At 49.3% G+C, this 15,499-nt stretch overlaps 1 protein-coding gene across 1 annotated transcript in view; it reads right to left on the bottom strand.

The window, feature by feature from the left end:
* The window catches only part of LOC308515820 (biotin--protein ligase-like), a 41,452-nt gene extending 26,805 nt beyond the window's left edge, over nucleotides 1–14,647 (bottom strand). The window contains exons 1-3 of the mRNA XM_081086441.1: nucleotides 14,391–14,647; nucleotides 8,810–8,947; nucleotides 1,040–1,202 (exon numbers count right to left, since the gene is read on the bottom strand). Coding sequence (XP_080942567.1) covers nucleotides 1,040–1,202; nucleotides 8,810–8,947; nucleotides 14,391–14,585 — 496 coding nt within the window. The 5' untranslated portion in view covers nucleotides 14,586–14,647. The remainder of the gene's footprint in view (nucleotides 1–1,039; nucleotides 1,203–8,809; nucleotides 8,948–14,390) is intronic.
* Nucleotides 14,648–15,499: the final 852 nt, after the last annotated feature.

Genomic DNA, 15,499 nt, shown 5'->3' on the forward strand with positions numbered 1-15,499 from the left:
AATACTAGTAACTATTCCACGGGTTCTGAATTTCCACGCTAGCTCACAGACAGTGCGATTATGGGATATCCTTGTTTAAGGATTTTAAAAGCACTCATGATATTCTCAGGGGTAAACTCCTCAAAAAACCCTGGCACATATATGAACTTTATACATTATGGAAATCTAACCTGTTGACTTAATTAAACTGAGAATAAGCATTCACTTACTAGTAAGTCATACTAAATAGGAGTACTCAACAGTACGCAAGCTAATCACCTATGATGTCTGCTATAATGAAAACATCTAAAGTTACTTACAAACAGCCCAGCAGGAATGGCTCAGTAGTTGAGCGCTGACCTATGAACTAGGAGTTCATGGTTTGATTCCCGGGCAGGTCACATGCCCTGGTTGTGGGCTAAATCAGGAGGCAGTCAATGATTCTCTTATCATTGATATCTCTATGTTTCTCTCCCTCTCCCTTCCTCTCTGAAATCAAAATATATAGAGAGAGAAGCCTGGTGCACAACATTTGTGCACTGGGCAGGGGGTCCCTCAGCCCAGCCTGCACCCTCTCACAGTCCGGGACCACTTGGGGGATGTCCGCCAAGGGGTCCTTAGGGCTGCTATGGAGGTGGGAGAGGCTCCCCCGCTTCTGGCTGAGCGGCGCTCCCCCTGTGGGAGCACAATGACCACCAGGGGGCAGCTCCTGCATTGAGTGTCTGCCCTCTGGTGGTCAGCACACATCACAGTGACCGGTTGTTCTGCCATTTAGTCGATTTGCATATTAGCCTTTTATTATAAAGGATTAGCCTTAGCTGGTTTGGCTCAGTGGATAGAGTGTTGGCCTGTGGACTGAAGGATCCTGGGTTAGATTCCTGTCAAGGGCACAGGCCTAGGTTGCAAGCTCGATCCCTAGTGTGGGACATGCAGGAGGCAGCCGATCAATGATTATCTGTCCTCATTGATGTTTCTATCTCTCTCTCCCTCTCTGAAATCAATAAAAATATATTAAATATAAATATATATATATAAATTAAAAATGTTTAAAGTTACTTACAAACAATCTTTTGGGGTATCAACCCGTTGGCCATCTGGAGTCTGTCTTCCATGAACGCCACCCCCAGCTTGCTGAAGTCATCCACGCTCGCTTTGGCGATTAACTGGTAAGGGTCCCCAGGTCTGCAAGCTAACGGCAAACAACAGTCTGACCACCTCACGATCTGAGGGGAAAATGGGAGAAGAAAAAGAGAGGTTGGGGTGTCTCTTCTTAAACTAAGGAGGTGCTTCATTTTCCCCTTCAGCGCCCCCTCCCGCCCCCCGCTGCACTATTACATCAAAGCTGTGCTGCTGGGACCCTCTCATTTCTGCCCAACGCAGGGCTTACAAAGCTCTAACTACAACCCTCTCCTTTCAAGCTAACGCACGTCTCAGTTGCTTTTCTAGGCACTAAAGGGGGAAAGAGCCATCCCCCAGGCCCTGGGAAAACATCGACCTGCCCTTTAGCAACAGAAATCGGAGTAAACAACAAGTCCACACTACGCGGTGATTCATCATGTAACCCGCAGACCAGCCTTTCTCAAAGCGGGGATCACAGCCCACTACAAGGACGCTCCCCGGAGCTCAGGACAGCGTCAGGGCCCTGAGCGTGACCCCGGCTGCTGCTTCGGACTCCGGAGCTGCAGCCCGGGAATCAGATTTAGACCTGCCTCCCCGCTGGTTCCTGAGCAGTGAGGACAACGCCAGGCCTCTCCACAGAGCTCCTGCCCGTCCCGGTTCCCATTTTCACCACGACGGGGAGGGGAGGGGAAGGAGGGGGGGTCGACAGCAGACAAACACTCGGTGCCTTAAGCCTTCCAGTTGTTATAGAAGCATCTCTAACTGGGACATGGAGAAGGGGAGCCCTGGGGTCCGAGGACGTGGGTCTGGGTCAAACTCAGCTAATCATGGCTGGGTGTCCTCTGTTCCCTCACTCGTAAAACAGGGAGAAATGGTAGTATCAATACCCACGGTCTTATGGGCTTGTTGTGTTAACACATTAAAAATATATACTGCCCCCGAGCAGAAAACTTGGGACAAAAAAAAAAAAGTGCCCAATGAATGAAATTAATCACCAGCTATTAGACATTCTGACTTTAAAAGCAACAGTAAACAGTGATCATTTTTTAAGATGCCATGAATAACTTCCCTATTTCCCAAAATTAATCTTCTCTGAAACATACTGCCCCAGTTCTCAAAGTCAGAGATATATAATTTTGAATTCTATTTTTTATTGGTAGGCTAGATTTTTAGAACTCTTGCTGAAAACAATGAAAACTGCTGCATGAAGTAATTAAAACAGCATCTTAAAAGCACTGATGAATGACAACGTAATGAAGAACTGCCAGGCCAAATGCCGGGGTAAATCCTGGACCTACAGAGCGAAGGGAAATTCCCAGAAGCCAAACCACTTCTGCCCTGAGGGTACTTGCTCCTCCGGGGAACTTGGGCGCAAAAGTCAAGGTCCAATGGACAAATAGATCAATGGAATAGAACTGAGAGGATAGAAACAAACATACACATGTGTAGACAAGCATCTGGACGAGGCCGCCAAGACAAGTCAACGGGGAAAGAGTGACAAGCATGCTGGTGAGAGTGGATCTCCACAGGCAGAATGAAATGAACCCCCTCACTCCATGTACAATTCACTCCAGCTGGATCAAATCGTCAATGAGAGCTAAAACCACAAAACTCATAGAAGAAAACATAGGCACAAAATGTCATGACCGTGGATCAGGCAATGGTTTCTCAGATAGGACTCCAAAAGTACAAGGAGCAAAAGAAAGAAACAGACAAATTTCCTGTGCTTCAGGAGAAACTTTCAAGAAAATGAAAAGGCAATCAACAAAGCGGGAGGAAAGATTTATAAATCATATATCGGATAAGAGACTTGTATCCACAATATATGAAGCACTCCTGTAACTCACCAATAAAAAGACAGATATTCAATTTCAAAATGAGCAAAGGATCTGAAACACATTTCTCAAAAAAAAAAATATATACGTGTCAGTAAGTACTTGAAAAGATGCTCAACGTCATCGGTCATTAGGGAAACGCAAATCAAAACCACCATGAGATACTTCACCGCTACTCGGATGGCTAGCATCAAAGATGGGCAATGACAAGTGTTGTAGAGGCTGTTGAGACACCCGAACCCTAGTACATTGCTGGTAGAAATGTAAAATGGTACAAGTCTCCGGAAAAGAATTTGACAATTCTTCAGAAAGTTAAACACAGAGTTACCAGTGACCCAGCAAGTCCACTCCTAGGCATATTCCTAAGAGAACTGAAAACATATGTCCACACACAAAACTGTACACAAATATTCACAGCAGAATGATTCATAATAGCCAAAGAGTGGTAACAACCCAAACGTCCATCAACTGATGAGTGGAGAAAGAAAATGTATATACCCGTAAATGGATTCGGCCGTGAAAGGAATGAAGCAGCGATACATGGTGCAACATAGATGAATCTCGAACACATTATGCTGAGTCAGTGATTTTCAACCGGTGTGCCACGAGAATTTTTAAAACATGCAGTACCTGACTATTTGACCAGGGGCACCGGCCTCTTTTCCCTTCCAGTGGTTCTCAACCTTCCTAACGCCGCGACCCTTAAATACAGTTCCTCATGTTGTGGTGACCCCCAATTTCATTGTTACAAATTGAACATAATGAAAGCATAGTGATTAATCACAAAAACAATATGTAATTATATATGTGTTTTCCGATGGTCTTAGGCGGCCCCTGTGAAAGGGTCGTTCGACCCCCAAAGGGGTCGTGACCCACAGGTTGAGAACCGCTGGCCTAGGGAGTGAGAGGACTCCAGGGTCTGATTTCCCAAAGCTGAATCCTGGCTCCTTTGGCTAACAGCTGTGTGACCCAAGTAAGTCACTCAATTTCTCTGTGCTGTGGTTTCCTGTCTGTAAGGTGTTGATGACAGCAAGAGCACCTACCTACCTGGGAAGTCTATTGGGAGCGCTAAATGGGGTGACACATAAGGCACCTGGCCCCTAGGGGGCGCTCTTATTCCAAAACATGGAGCCCTCAGAGCAAGTATGCTCAGCAGGGACCACACCACCCACCAAGTGGGCAAAAACTGGTTGGGGGGATGGTGTTGGGGGGCACATCGTACCTACCGCAATGGTTTGGGCCTCCCAAGGCTCAATCCTACCCCACAAAATCTGAGTTTTTAGTATTTCATTTCTCTCTCAGAGAGAATTCAAATTGAACTGAATCTTTCTCCTAAGGGAAACAATAATTGTAAATTATGGTTGATAAAGACTGTCTTAGAGGGAAAAATAATACATGCAAGTCTTTAAGGTTAAAAGGTTGAAACCCATTAACTGGCCTGGAATTTGTAGAGGAAGACAAGCCTCTGAATTTCCTTTTAGCTCCACTTGCAGCCTCCCCCGGACCTTGTCACTGCTCCCCCCACCCCCTCCCAGACGCACCCCCAGGGTGACTGGGGTTCACCAGGGGGGTCGGGCTGACCAATGGTGCGGTCGGACTCTGCATCGCAAAGGGGACATCTCTGATCAAATGAGAGGTGACCTCCCAATTCAGACAAACGCCGAGCCGATGTCCAGCCTTGAGAACAGAGGAAGGGTGTGAGCTCAGGAGGCTGCGCAGGGAAACTTCCACCGTGGCAAGAGCTGCCTTTTCAGACGAGGGTGAAGGGAAGCATGAAAAGGACAGTGCCACCTCCTGCACGGAGCTGAAGCCATCTCTGTTCTGAGCGCTATGGCGGGCGATCTAAGAGCAGGGGTGCTGGCCAGGGGACACCGGCCCAGCGTCAGGGGCTCCATCGCTGATTTAGCAGCCGCCAGAGCTAGCAGGTGGCGCCCCTCCCTGAAGGCAGCACTCAGTGTAAAAGGAGCCGGTCATTAACTCCACACCCGAACAGAGAAGCAGGAGATAAACAAAGCCAGGGGGTGGGCAGGAAGCCACAGAGAACAATCTCCACACGTCCCTGATCAGGTTTCCCAACTCGGCCAGCCATTTCCTCTCCGAAGCGCCTGTCCTTTTTCTAGGAACGTGGTCCAGGAGCCACCGACCATGCAAACTCCACGGCAGCGGAGCCGGGTGCTCTGATCAAAGCAGAGCCGCCCGTCACCCATCTCCTCCTGGGCCGGGGGTGTTTGCCTTCCGGGGATGGAAAGCAAACAGGACCCTTCCAGTTTGCACTGGGAGATGGAAACACCAGGGCAGAGAAAGAAAAGGCTGGCTCCCAAAGATCAAAGCTAAGGAAGCCCTGGGCGGCCCTCGACAAAGGGTTCCTCAAAGAAGGGGGTGCAGAGTCCTGCCGTGAGCACGTGACTGCAGGCGGCACGGATGACAGCAGGCAGTGAGGTCTCTGCTCCATCAGCCGAACACCGTACTGTCCTCGGCCACGGGGAATGGCAGCGCCGGGGGGCACCAGTGAAAGCCCTCTGAGAGAGCCCCAACTCACAAAGGTATCGCTTTCAGCATCTGTAAGGGTTGTATCGTCCTAAACATGTGACAGACTGGCCCCAGGCTGTGTGGTTCAGTTGGCTGGGTGTTGTCCTGTGACTGGAAGGTTGCTGGTTCGATTCCCAGTCAGGACACATACATGCCCGGTTGTGGGCTCGATCCGGGGATTGTGCGGGGGGCAACTGATCGATGTTATGCTCTCACATCAATGTTTCTCTCCCTCTCCCTTCCTCTCTCTCTAAAAAAAAAAAAAGAGAGAGAGAAAGAAAGAAAAGAAAAAAGAAATCAATAAAATTTTTTTAAATCAATTAAAAAATTTTAATGTGAAAGAATGTAAGATCTCATCAGGTTTAAAAGTCTGTCTTAAATAAGATATTTTCTACTGAATATCTTAGGATTCTGTCAAATTCAAACATTTTTGAGTTGTAAAGTGCATACATAGTTTCATAAGGGCGCCCAGAAGGCAAAACCCCACCGAGCAATCAACCCGAACAGGCCTGCAGACTTCGTGAGAAGACAGTGAGCTATGACGGCAGCGCCTCATTAGGTTCTGAAGCCCAACCTAAGAAATGGACTTCGGTGTAATAGCCAAGGCGCTCGGAAAACTAGCTCCAGACAAATCCAGCTCCGGCTGCAAGGCCCGCCAAACTCTGATCACAGACAAAATAAGTTAACTGGATCGCACCCTTGGTGGGTAGGCATCTGTCAACAACCCCACCACCACCCCCCCAAAAAAAAATTAAGAATTAACCACCTCGCCCTGACCGGTTTGGCTCAGTGGATAGAGCGTCGGCCTGCGGACTCAAGGGTCCCAGGTTGGATTCTGGTCAAGGGCATGTACCTTGGTTGCGGGCACATCCCCAATAGGAGGTGTGCAGGAGGCAGCTGATCAATGTTTCTCTCTCATCAATGTTTCTAACTCTCTATCCCTCTCCCTTCTTCTCTGTAAAAAAATCAATAAAATATATTTTTTAAAAAAAGAATTAAGCACCTCAGCCGGGAAGGGCTCAGTTGGTTGGAGCATCGTCCTGTACAACAAAAAGGTTGCAGGTTCAACCCCCAGTCAGGGTGCCTATGGGAGGCAACCAATAAATGTTTCTCTCTCACATCGATATCTCTCTTTCTCTTTCTCTCTCTTTCTTGCTCTAACTCTCGCTCTCCCCACCCTTTCCTCCCTCTCTAAAAAAATCAATAAACATGTCCTAAGGTGATGATTAAAAAAAAAAAAATTAAGCAAAACCGCCACTAAGTGAGATCTTAATGAGATCTTAATGAAATCTTCCTTAGGAGGTAAATTAAATGGGGCACCTGTGGCAGAGACGCTGTTATCTCCCAATATCTCGTCTGTCTTTCTCCCTTGTAGTCACACAACTCCGGTTTCCTCTGAACCCACAGCTGTCCAGCTACAGAATGTATTTCTCAGGCTCCCTGCAGCTAAAGTGATGCGAGAAGTGACTTTGGAAACTTCTGGATTCAATGTTAAAGAGGGCGCTGGCTGTTGCCCATGTCCCCCATTCTGAGGGCTGACATTGGATGAGGCTGACTGCTGTGGTAGTGGCAGGGGTGGAAGCAGCCAGAGTGCCCATCAGTAGATGAGTGGATAAAAGAGCTGCGATAGCCCGGCCAGCATGGCTCAGTGGTTGAGCATCGACCTATGAACCAGGTCAGTTTGATTCCCGGACAGGGCACATGCCGGGGTTGCGGGCTCAATTCCCAGTGTGGGGCGTACAGGAGGCAGCTGAGAGCAATGATTCTCTCTCATCATTGATGTTTCTATCTCTCTCTCTCCCTCTCCCTTCCTCTCTGAAGTCTATATATATATATATATATATATATATATATATATATATATATTTAAAAATAAAAAAGAAAATAGAAAAAATATTTTTTAAAAAAGCTGTGATACATCTACATAATGTATCATAAAAAAGAAGGAAAACTTACTCTTTGCGACAACACAGATAGACCTGGAGAGTATTGTGCTGGGTAAAATAAGCCAGTCAGAGAAAAACAAGTACCATTTGATTTCACTTACATGTGGAATCTAATGAACAAAATAAACTAACAAACTCACAGATACCGAGAACAGACTGACAGCTGTCGGAGGGGAGGGGAGTTGGGGGGCTGGGTGAGAAACAACCACCTCCTAGACACAGACAACAGTGTGGTGCTCACCACAAGGAGAGGGGGTGGGGGAGGTGGAGAGGGCAAAGGGGGTAAATGGTGACAGGTGACTTGACTTTGGGTGGTGAGCACACAGTACAATATCCATGTGATGTCTTATAGAACTGTACACCTGAAACCTATATAATTTCATTAACCTATATAATGTCACCCCAATAAATTCAATTAAAATTTTTTTTTAAATTTCTGAATCAACTTCAAGGCAGCTATCAAAAACAAATAAATAATGCCAGCCGCCAGGCGCCACCACGCCCTGCTCATGCGTGAACTTTCCAGACTCTTGCCCACGACCAACCAGGACTGGGAGATGCCTCTCAGGGAGCTGCTGCTTCCCCCTGCTGCCCCCTCCCCTTATTGGTGGCCAATGTGAACTCTTTCAAAACAACTTACATCTTTTGCCCCAAACCCATGAGATGAAGGAGCCCCGTCAGCTGGAAATCAGCAGACATGTCCGCCTTCTCCCTCCAGCCCGGACGCTGGTGGTTGAGCTTGCACGTCCCAGGACCTGGTCCTTCTCTGCCAGCACATGGCTCAATAAGCCCGTTCTGTCAGGACCACTCCCAGCCTCGAAGGTTTGACATAAGGATGGACTAAATGGCCTGGGGACCCTGAGCCGTGCTGCCCAATGACATGGTGTGGGCCACAAACGCAGCCACACAGGCAGTTTCACCTGTTCTAGCAGCCACGTTTTAAAAAGTAATAAAAAATAAAACAAAATAAATGTTTTGCCCTGGGCGGTTTTGCTCAATGGATAGAGCACTGGTCGATCTGTGGACTAAAGGGTCCCTGGTTCGAATCCCACAAGGAGCAGGATCAATCCCTGGCCCTGGTCGGAGCCTGTGTGGGAAGCAATCAACTGATGTGTCTCTCTCACATCCACTGTCTCTCCCCCTCCCTCCCACTCTCTCTAAAAATCAGTGGAAAAATATCCTTCATTTTTTTGAGGATCCTTTATTTTTTTGAGGATCAAAAAAATAAAAAACTTAAACTGGGGAAAGTAATTTCACTGATATATTTTCATTTAACCCAAAACATCCTGAAAGAAAGGGAGTCACAAAGGCCAGGAAAAAGCTCTCGTAAGACAACGAATTCAGTTTTAATTAAGACACACAGTTTCCTTACAATAAACAAATGGAAAACGCGTTACTCACGGTTTCTGTAGGGGAAGACGGCCTCTGCAGACTCTCCCCCTGCACCCACACGCTCTCTGTCACAAATGCTATGTGTTCGGCTTCAAGTATGAGAGGAGAAACAAGATAGAGGGCCCATTTGTTCAAGTCATCAATGGACTGGATGGAGAGAAAGAAAACACCAAAAAAGGATTTAATGTCGCTTCAAACCACAACTGCCACTTAACTCAACATCCGGGACATTTCCCCCTCCCCCCTCGCTAATTCCAGGTGGGATATAAGTAAGGTCATGGGGTACCCCTCCTACAGACCACCTTCACCTGCGCTTCTTGTTGAACTAGGGCTAGACAAACAGCTGCAAACTCCCCTCTAGGACTCAGGACAGCTTTAACATCTCCAGATATTTGTTAGCAACTAATTGATTCTCAATCTGGGCTTACTGCTACTATTCTTTACTGTTTAGAGAAAAAGAGGCATGCGGCCCGCTGGCTGCGCGTTTGACATGCTTGGTTTAGAGCAGCGGTCACCAACCGGTGGTCCGTGAGGTCTGAAAGGTTGGCGACCGCTGGTTTAGAGCAGGTGGGAGCTCTCCAAATGACAACGTGGAGGGACGTGTGCTTGTTGTTGTTGTTAATCCTCACCTGAGGATATTTTTTCGTTGATTTTTTGAGTGGAAGAGAGAGGGAAAGACAGAGAAACATCCATGTGAGAGAAGCACATCGATTGGTTGCCTTCTGCACGCACCCTGACCAGGGTCTGGGCCGGGGAGGAGCCTGCAACGGAGGTACATGCCTTTGACTGGATTCGAACCTGGGACCCGTTGGTCCACAGGCCGACGCTCTATCCACTGAGCCAAACCAGCTAGGACTTGGAGGGACTTTTAAAGATGAGGTTCAGAGCCTGGCCAGTGTGGCTCAGTGGATGAGCACTGACCCATGAACTAGTAGGTCATGGTTCAATTCCCGGTGAGGGCACATGCCGGAGTTGCGGCTCGATCCCCAGTGGAGGGTGTGCAGAAGGCAGCTGATCGATGGTTCTCTCTCATCATTGATGTTTCTACCTCTCTCTTCCTCTCCCTTCCTCTCTCTGAAATCAATAAAAACATATTTTGCCGGGGTCCAACCCCAGCAGGTCCAGGGGTTCCCAAAGGCGTAGACGGAGTCGGCGAAGAAGGAAGGACACGGAGACAGTGTTCAGTTGATCAGCAGCCTAGCCAGGATCTCCAGCCAAGTTCTGGTCTGGATCTCCAAAGAGGTTCTGCCTTGGATCTCCAGCCAGGTTCTGTGTCCATGTTCTCTTGCTAGGTTCTCCATCCAGGTTCTGTAGCCATGTTCCCTCGCTAGGTTCTCCAGCCAGGTTCTGTCCAGGTTCTCCAGCCAGGTTCAGTCACCAGGTTCTAGTCAGGTTCTCTTGCCAATTTCTGTAGTCAGGTTCAGTCCAGGATCTTTTGCCATGTTCTCTCCCTAGGTTCTGTGTGTAGGTTCTGTCTCTAGGTTCCTGTCTTCTTCTGTCTCTTGCTGTCTTGTTACAACTGTATTTATACCAGTTGATTCAATCCTATCAATCTCTATTACAAAGGTTAGGGCGTTTCTTATCTCCATTCCAGGGAGTAAAGATTATGTAGCTTAAGCATGATTGTTCGTAGTTAAAGTGATTAATTACCCGCCTGGCACTTAGTTAAGAGGTTTTATTCCCTCCCTAACTTCAGGGGAAAATCCCTACCTGTGGAAACAACCTTTCTCAGAGACCTTGGTTAAAACACATAGTGCCAAGAAGGTGAGCAAACATATTAAGAACAGTATGCCATATATGCCAGGTCCTTTGAAACAGCAAGGATGGACCGGCTCCCCGCAAATTCCCCCTTTTTTTATTTTTTAAAAGGAGGCATTAAAAAGAACAAAAAAACCCAAATGCTCTCTTGTATCCATTTTAAGAGTAGGATTGGCGCTTTCCACTATTACCTGAGTCCTGATCTATCACCCCAGGGAGAACTTGCCAATCCTGTACTTTCCCGGGGTGGAAAGGCTGCAGTGGGGTTAAGAATAAGGCTCCTTGGGCCTACCTTCTCCCATGCCTCTACATTTACCTTTTGGGCACCTTTCCTTCCTCAGAAAAGCATGGACGTATTTCTTGTATAAAATGTTCCATCTGACTGGGAGTAACCTTAACTCCTCTGCTAGCAAGCATATGTGTTAAAAGATCAATACGGAGTCTTTTTTCTTTAGACTCAGTATGGCGCATCTTCTTAATGTAAAGATCAATACAGAGTCTTCTTTCTTTGGACTCAGTATGGCACATCTTCTCAATCTAAGTTCTGTACTATCCACCTTCTTACCCTACTTATCCTCTGTAGGGGGGTTTGCAGCACCCTGGTGGAGTCCTATCCGTCCTGAATGTGGGGGTTCTCAATGGGGGGGACGCTTACCTATGGGAATCCTGTTCCAGGGGTTCCCAAAGGTGTGGATGGAGTCGGCGAAGACTATCCACCCTCTTCCTACGGTGGAGTCCTATCCGTCCCGAGTGTGGGGTGGCTTACCTAAGGGGTCCCTGTTCGGGCGCCAGATGCCGGGGTCCTGCCCCAGCGGGTCCAGGGGTCCCCAAAGGTGTGGACGGAGTCGGCGAAGAAGGAATGACATGGAGACAGTGTTCAGTTGATCAGCAGCCTAGCCAGGATCTCCAGCCAGGATCTCCAGCCAAGTTCGGGTCTGGATCTCCAGAGAGGTTCTGGTTAGGATCTCCAGCCAGGTTCTGCGTCCATATTCTCTTGCTAGGTTCTCCAGCCAGGTTCTCCAGATTCTCCAGCCAGGCTCTGTAGCCATGTTCCCTCGCTAGGATCTCCAGCCAGGTTCTCCAGGTTCTCCAGCCGGGTTCAGTCACCAGGTTCTAGTCAGGTTCTCTTGCCAATTTCTGTAGTCAGGTTAGGTCCAGGATCTTTTGCCATGTTCTCTCGCTAGGTTCTGTCTCTAGGTTCTGAGGCCAGTTTCTGTCCAGGATCTTTTGCCATGTTCTCTCCAGCGAAGTTCTTCTGTCTCTAGAGAACGTTCTGTGTAGGTTCTGTGCCTAGGTTCTGTCTCTCTCTGTGTCTCTTGCTGTCTTGTTACAACTGTATTTATACCAGTTGATTCAATCCTATCAATCTCTATTACAAAGGTTAGGGCGTTTCTTATCTCCATTCCAGGGAGTAAAGATTATGTAGCTTAAGCATGATTGTTTGTAGTTAAAATGATTAATTACCCGCCTGGCACTTAGTTAAGAGGTTTTATTCCCTCCCTAACTTCAGGGGAAAATCCCTACCTGGGGAAACAATCTTTCTCAGAGAGGAGACCTTGGCTAAAACACACAGTGCCAAGAAGGTGAGCAAACATATCAAGAACAGTATGCCATATATGCCAGGTCCCTTGAAACAGCAAGGATGGACCGGCTCCCAGCAATATTTTTAAAAAATGAGGCTCAGAAGTGCATCCCATTAGACAGAAGCACGTCACTAACAGAAGCCTAGCCCAGAGGACTGTTCTTGCATTTCCATCAGCCATTACAGCTTTAAGAACATATCTAAAGAAGAAGAAGAAAAATAAAAGCACGTGCAATTGAAAAAAAAGAAAAGCTAGAAAGATGAACTGTGACTTAAACTCTAAGGGCACGGAGCAGCACAGCGCAGTCCGGACCCATATAGTCCGGCGGGTGAGACAGTGCTATCTGACTGAAGATCTCGGGCAAAGGTAACTATGCTAAGAACTGGGGGCGCAGAATCCCTTGAAAGCCCAAGGCAGGTTTGGCTGGAGCAGAGGGCAAGGGCTGAAAAGCTTTAGTTGTAGTCATTGAAGTTAGCAGAAGACCAAGCAAGTCATGGAGGTGTTCTAAAGTAGAACTGTCCTCCTGGCGGGGTGGCTCAGTTGGTTGGAGCGACGTCCCGAACACCAAAGGCTGCAAGTTCCATTCTGGGTCAGGGCTCCTAATAAGTTGCAGGTTCGACACCTAGTCAGGGATCGGACTCAGAGGCCATCGATCTGTTTCTCCCCCCACCCCTAAAGTCAATAAACATATCCTCGAGTGAGAATAAAACAAAACAAAAAAGAGAGTAAAACTGTTTCTCAAGAAAACTCTGAATATTTTTGAATATTTGAAATTTCCACTCTAAATTTTAAAGGTTATTTTTTAAAGTAAATGATCCAGTGTGGAAGCCAGTACAATAGAAAAGTCCACCTCTCCATTTTCCCCCTCTTGGACTTGTTTCTCAATCAGGGTTCCTTGAGAGAATTAAGCCCTCAGGCGTCCACCGTATGCAGTGAATGAACGTCACTCCTTTGCATCTAGGTCAGCAGATCTCAACCTGTGGTCACGACCCCTTTGGCGGTCGAACGACCCTTTCACAGGGGTCGCCTAAGACCATCCTGCATATCAGATATTTACATTACAATTCATAACAGTAGCAACATTACAGTTATGAAGTAGCAACGAAAATAATTTTATGGTTGGGTCACAACATGAGGAACTGTATTTAAAGGGCCAGAAGGTTGAGAACCACTGCAGTAGACTAACAAGGAAGGGTATTTTTGATTTGCTATTAGAACAGTACAATCCTATACTTATGCATAACCCCAACAAAATATTCAAGACCTGAGATAAGATTTTAATTCCCATTCGGGTGTTATGGTTTTACACACATAGAAAATCTCATTTTAATGCTAAAAATGAGCCAACTTTCCAGAAGGAAAGGGCAAGAAGCCAATGAAAAGCAAAACACTTTGAAACATTCATGAAAACAGTATCAGTGACATCAATGGAAATTTGCGCTGAACCGCTCTGTGAACCAAGTCCATTTCCAAGAGCTGAACGGGAATTACTACTGTCCCTTTCACGGAGAGCAGAGCTTTTGCTGAGATTAAGCCACAGCGCGGCTGAACGTGTAGCCACCAGGCTAAGAATTGGGCCAAAAAGACAAAGACTGTGCAAACCGAAATAAGACAGGTGCCAAGGCGACCGGTGGGGCGCCCGGCTGGTAAATGACACCCTGACAGGAGAGGAGGGCGGGCGGGCAGTTTTTGTCACCTCGGAGATATCTGACAGAGAGCTGAGAATTTGCTGTCTTTCTCCGAATTCATTCACCCAGACGGCAGCCCGCAGTGGAGGGGAGGACGCCAGGAGCCTGAGTGGGCAGCGCTCTCGGGCTCAGTGCCAGTGGCCATCGCGATCGCACAGGTACACGCCTATTTTGGAAGCCAAGGGCCCGGCGTCCGTGCACTCGCCCCGCGCGCCTGTCCGTTTTCGGATCTTTGGTCCCCTTAAAGCCGGCTCCGTGGGCATCGCGGGCAGGGGGCCCGGCCGGGCGCTTCCGAGACACCCGGTGCAGAGGGGTCTTCCCAGGCCCCCACAGCACGGGACGGGCCGGGTGGAGGGGAGGCGGTAGGAGGGGCCCAGGCAGGCGCTTCCGGATTACCCCGCCCCCTACCACTGTGCCCCGCCCCCTTCGTTGGTACCCTGCCCTTCCCGCCACCGGAGCTGCCCCGCCCAAGGCCCCGCCCACCGCTGGTGACCCGCCCCGGCCCCGCCCCTCCGCTGGTGACCCGCCCCGCGTGCCCCGCCCCGCCCGCGCCCCGCCCACCTGGCTCTCGCCGACGCAGAAGACGCGGCCGCCGCGGCTCAGGCACACGCTGGCTTCCGGGGGCCGCGCGGCCGCCACGCAGAAGGTGAAGGAGCAGCGCGAGGCGCGCAGCCGCTGCACCGTGATGCGCACGAGCGCGGCCGGCCGGCGCCCCCAGCGCGCCCACAGGTACAAGTAGCACAGCGTGATGAGCATGGCCGGCCGGCCGCGGAGGGGCGCGGGCCCGGGACGCTCGAACTCGCCGGCCCGCCCCGACCCGCCCCTCCGCCTGTCCCAGTCGCCGGCCCTCCCGCCCTCCCGACGGCCGGAAGAGGCGGAGCCGCGGGGAAGCGGTAGGCTGGGGGCGTGCTGGAGAGAGAAGGGTGCGGGCTGGGGAGACGGGCAGGTACGTTGTGCTGGAGGGAAAGCGGGGAGGGGAGGGGGGTGATGAGTAAGTTGAGCACCAGCGGGTAGGCTCCGGGGCTCCTGGCCTGCGTCGGCCCGGGTCCGGCCTCCCGAGGGGGGGGAGGCTGACGGAGGACAGGGCTGTGCATGTGTATGGCATTAACAGCTCCATACGGGAGTCACAGCGTGCTGACAGCCTCCACCCCGTCCAGCTGGGAAAGTAAGGTGAGGCCTTCTTGCTCAAAGGATTTTAGCATAACTTAAGCAAATTCATGCAATGCAATAATACTTTTTCTCTGGACCCTAGTTTAAAGTAAGGGCGGGGAACAAGTTAAAGACAGATCGGGAGTAAAAAGGCTGCTGGTGTTCTTTGACGTGAGCACTTTGTGAGCATCCTAAAGCCAGTTCTGGGGAACATCAGTTATGACTCACTGTTCTTGTCCCCTACGTCTGAGGGCCTCAGAGAAGCATAGTTATTCCTGGCGGGAATGATATGTCTCCGTGGAGGCTCGCTTTTCTCCAAGGCAGCGTGTACGGGAGTGTTGAGGACAGGACACTGAACCTCCCTCACTCACGGGGACACCAGAGGTGAGCAACTCAACCGCAAGTGAACAACAGCTGCCTCAGCCACGCGGAGGCACATCTCCCTGCGTTGCTTCCCGTTCTCGCCGTGGCTGTGAGTGGGTGGCAACACACAGTAAAAGCCAGCCAGTGTGCCACTCCAA

Source organism: Myotis nattereri, assembly GCF_964212035.1.
Source record: "Myotis nattereri genome assembly, chromosome: 3".
In the NCBI taxonomy this organism is placed as follows: domain Eukaryota; kingdom Metazoa; phylum Chordata; class Mammalia; order Chiroptera; family Vespertilionidae; genus Myotis; species Myotis nattereri.